Genomic DNA, 4133 nt, shown 5'->3' on the forward strand with positions numbered 1-4133 from the left:
ATGCATATAAGCATAACCAATGGACATAAGACACTGGGGGATAGGGGAGGCTAGGGGACTGTCTGGGGGGGGTGGGGGGGAGTGGACACATATGTAATACCCTTTGTAATACTTTAAGCAATAAAAAAAACAAAACTCCTGTAAGATATTGTGAAGGTAAACCTAGGTGACCTTAGGTTTAGCGAGGGCTCTTAAATACACCAAAAGCATGATCTGTGAAAGAAGCTGTTATGTTGTTTCCAAGGAGCAGAAAATTTCCTCTTTCCTACTCTCCCATACCCCCGATCAATCCCCGAACTATGATTATACGATTTCATACATTTCCCTAATATCTCAGGGACATCAATTTCCACTCAATAGTCAACACCCCATGGGACAGCCTGCTCTAAACTGATGACAATACAGAGGGAGAGGACTGAACAGTTGTGAGAATCCTTTGGGAGGGAAGAGCCACAGGACCAGCTGGTGGGACCAGAAGAATCTAAGTGTTTTGGCCCAACAACTGGGTATTTGGTAGGTAGTGAACTGAGAGAGGAAGAGAAGGACCTGTTAAAGATCTGGTTTTGGACCCACACCAAATGAATAGACACTGCATTACAGCTGTATGTCCACGGGCAGAAGGAAACCCTGGTAGAAAGATGAACAGGGAGTGTTGAGCATGGAAATGCATTTCAAGAAGTGGATGTAAACACCCTGGGCAGAAGGAGCAGAGAGACCAGAAGATCTAGGCCAGGACCTGAGGAACCTTGTCGTTGAAAAGCTGGGCTGAATGATGAAGATCAAGGGGCAGTGCAGAGAGCCGTAGAGAATGCTGCCCCTAATCCCAGCCTTGCCAAGAAAAGGTGCTTGTGGGCTGGGTCACATGCTGCTGGGAAGGCAGCAAGAGAAAGATGCCACTCAGCTGGCCAGTGGATGGGGGAAGCAGCTGTTCCCTTCACACCCTACTTACCCACCTCGCACTAGCTCCACTACACACACACACACATGCATGACATGGAAGGAGGGGCCGCCTCAGAAGAAGCCCTAAGTGGTTCTGGAGACACACAGAGGGCAGGTGATGATTACCTTTGTGCTAACCAAGGTCTGAGAAAGATGTGCCACCTCTGTTCTCTGAAAGCATGGAGCAGGAGTTAGAAACACCTGCCCCCAAGGTGGCCCCTGAAAGAGGAAGACGAGCATGGCCAAGAAGGGGTGAAAAAGAGGGGAAGAGAGGAGGGAGAACTTCTAGGTAATGTCAGCCATCCTATCCAAGGGGCTCCTGAAGGGAGCTAAGCAGGCCTTCCTCCAGCAATATCACATGCCCAGCTCGGGATAGGCCAGAGCAAGAATGGGTGAGGAGGGGCTGCCCCAGTGGGGATGAGCTGGATCCCATAGGAGATGAACGGCGGGTCTGGGAGGAGGAGAAAGTATAGGGGACTTGTTAGCCACGGGGGCATGGAGCGATGGCACTCACTGTGTATTCTGCATGCTTTTTTCCATACCATTTCATCCACTTCCTGAACTCTCGGTCCATGGTCTGCAAGGGAACAAAATCAGACAGCCCATCAGAAATCCAGGAAGGCAGAGGAACTTGAGCAGATGGCCTGTGGCTCCTCGAGGCCCATCCATCCCCTTGTTCCCCTCCCACTCTGACAGATTAAGCCGAGACTGCCAGTCTGCCCCCTCCACCAACACAACCAGTAAGCAACAGCTCCAGGAGGATTCTGGGGGTCCCATGGATGGTAGACTGTGGGCCTGTAATAGTTCCCAACCTTCAGGGAACCGGAGGACACCAGAGTCCAAACCACAAACATTTCTGTTGGACGAGATGATGCTCAGACCCATTTACTCTGCAGACAATGTTATCAGCTGACCCCACCCTGGGGGCAAGAGGCTATAGTTTCCAAAGGAACAGAAACACACTAACAGAGACCCAAACTCACATTGGAGACCACAGAGCCTCAGAGCTCCTGCCTGGATGACCCCCTCTCCCCATGTCCCACCACACCCCCATTTTCAGCACCTGATGATGGGGGCAAACAGATGTGAAAAAGAAAAGAGGTACAAAGACATGGCCAAGTCCCCAAATGGCTCACCTCCGCGTACTTGGCTGGGATGTCCGCTTTCTCGACTCCGTAGTGATGTTTGCAGTTGGTGGCCGCGGCGACTTGCAGCACAACCTGGCCCACTCCTTCAGAGAGAGGTGGGGGGAGGGGTAGTCACAGATGCAGGACCGTGATGGAAGGTGGGAGAAGCCAGGTGGGCAGTGGCCAGGAGGGTATTAGGCAGAGCCCCCAGACTCTCCACTAAGGCACACACATTCACTAAGGGATGGCTGTCACACTTTGGCTCCCCCAACTAGAATTGGCCTATGGCCAGATGAAGCATGAACTACTCAGACACAGACACAGCCCTTAGAGACTGATGCCACAGGGTAAGGCTCCCATTGATCTCAAATCCACACTACACTGCTGCCACAGCACAGTAAGGCTCACCAGATCAGACATCGCCTTGAGAACACCATCAATGCCTGTCATCGACTGGGTTTAAAACAGGATTGGAGGTGGCAGGAGAACCCCCCAAAAAACAGAAATGGGATCTCCAAACCACCGTCACTGGTGGCATCGTTGCCCAGCCGGACAAGCAGGAGGAGCTGAGATCCAGGAAAGGGGCATTGCCTGCCAGCGCCAGCACTGTGGACCTTAGCCAGCAACCTGTCCTCCCATGAGAGGTCAGCTTTGCATTTCAAATAATGTTAGGAGCCCTTCAATTTTCCATTTTGAATAGAAGGTATTCAAATAATAAAACTAAGCACACATGCCTGACCGGCGTGGTTCAGTGTTTGAGTGTCGATCTATGAACCAGAAGGTCAGGGTTCGATTCCTAGTCAAGGCACATGCCCAGATTGCGGACTCGATCCCCAGTGTGGGGCATTGCAGGAGACAGCTGATCCATGATTCTCTCTCATCACTGATGTTTCTCTCTCTCTCTCCCTCCCCCTCTGAAATCAATACAATACACACACACACACACACACACACATTTTAATAAGCACACTATTTAGAAACACAGGTAAATGAAAGCCCATAGGTAAAGGTCGTGAGGGTCCCTACCAGGGGCAGGGGAGGTAGTGAGAGTCATGCAAAAGACTGGTGGTTTTAAAAAATCATCACTCTTTCAATATAAGAGAGGTAACTTAAACAGCCTTCTAGGTAACTGGCTTTTGAACCACATGCATCCCAATTAAAATATGAATTGTGTGCTTGAAAAGGGCTTAAACTAAGGATGACGCCACCAAAAATGTCATCTTATTCCCAAGTGTCGAGGACACACGTGCCTGTTTAGACAAGGCTTTCAAGTCTGTAGGCGTGAGGCTGTAGTGTATAAACAAAGTCACACAGGGACAGCAGATACCCGAAAGGGGGGCTGTGCATAGGATTCCTAGTAGAGCAATCGGATGTTTGACAGCCACATAATCAGCCCTGTCATGCCAATCAGAATATCCTACCAGGAATCAATCAGCCTGATGTTTACTCATTCTACAAAGCTCATCTTGGGCACACCTGCCAGGCCCCTGTAGCTGTCCTGCTAAGACAGGCCTTGCTCCCAGTAGCCTCCACTGGTGCTGAGGATGTCCCATAAGAAAGAAATAGGGGGCTGCTGGGGCTGGAGGGAGCTGGGACCCCACCCAGGTATTGAGAAGCAGTTAGGGCTTAGTTGAAACCTGTTGGGATGTAACTGTTTCCTCCATCTCTGGGGGAGCTAGAGGATCTGCAGGAAGGTCGGCTGGGGCAATGGGTCTGAGGGACGACCTGCCCCCTCCAGCAACCTCACACTCTGAACTTTTCACAGAGGAGGACTGGAGACTTGGAGCATAGCCCTGGGGCCACCTGTCCCACACTCACCACTTCCCAGGTCCACAAACAGGTCGTCCTCGGTCATCTTGATCTCATCAATCATCTGTGCGACCAGGTCAAAGGAGGTCTCCCCATATACCTCTGGGGAGAAGGGCTCGTAGTTGTTGAGCTTCTCAGGGTCTGTCACTGAGTGGTTGTAAACCTGCTGCAGGATGTGCCGCAGGAGCCCATTGGATGGCCGTGTATTCAGCTTCATGGGCTGCGTGGTTCCCTTCCACTGCAGACATCAAGGAAAGT

The 4133-nt window shown here is 51.1% G+C and overlaps 1 protein-coding gene across 1 annotated transcript in view; it reads right to left on the reverse strand.

Annotated features, from left to right (window-relative positions):
* The window catches only part of DOT1L (DOT1-like histone H3K79 methyltransferase), a 65776-nt gene that overhangs the window by 37777 nt on the left and 23866 nt on the right, over positions 1 to 4133 (reverse strand). Inside the window, exons 6-8 of the mRNA XM_015565402.1 lie at positions 3885 to 4113; positions 2076 to 2170; positions 1454 to 1516 (exon numbers count right to left, since the gene is read on the reverse strand). Coding sequence (XP_015420888.1) covers positions 1454 to 1516; positions 2076 to 2170; positions 3885 to 4113 — 387 coding nt within the window. The remainder of the gene's footprint in view (positions 1 to 1453; positions 1517 to 2075; positions 2171 to 3884; positions 4114 to 4133) is intronic.

The sequence above is a fragment of the Myotis davidii genome, unplaced genomic scaffold (genome assembly GCF_000327345.1).
Source record: "Myotis davidii unplaced genomic scaffold, ASM32734v1 scaffold1960, whole genome shotgun sequence".
NCBI classification, from domain to species: Eukaryota; Metazoa; Chordata; class Mammalia; order Chiroptera; family Vespertilionidae; genus Myotis; species Myotis davidii.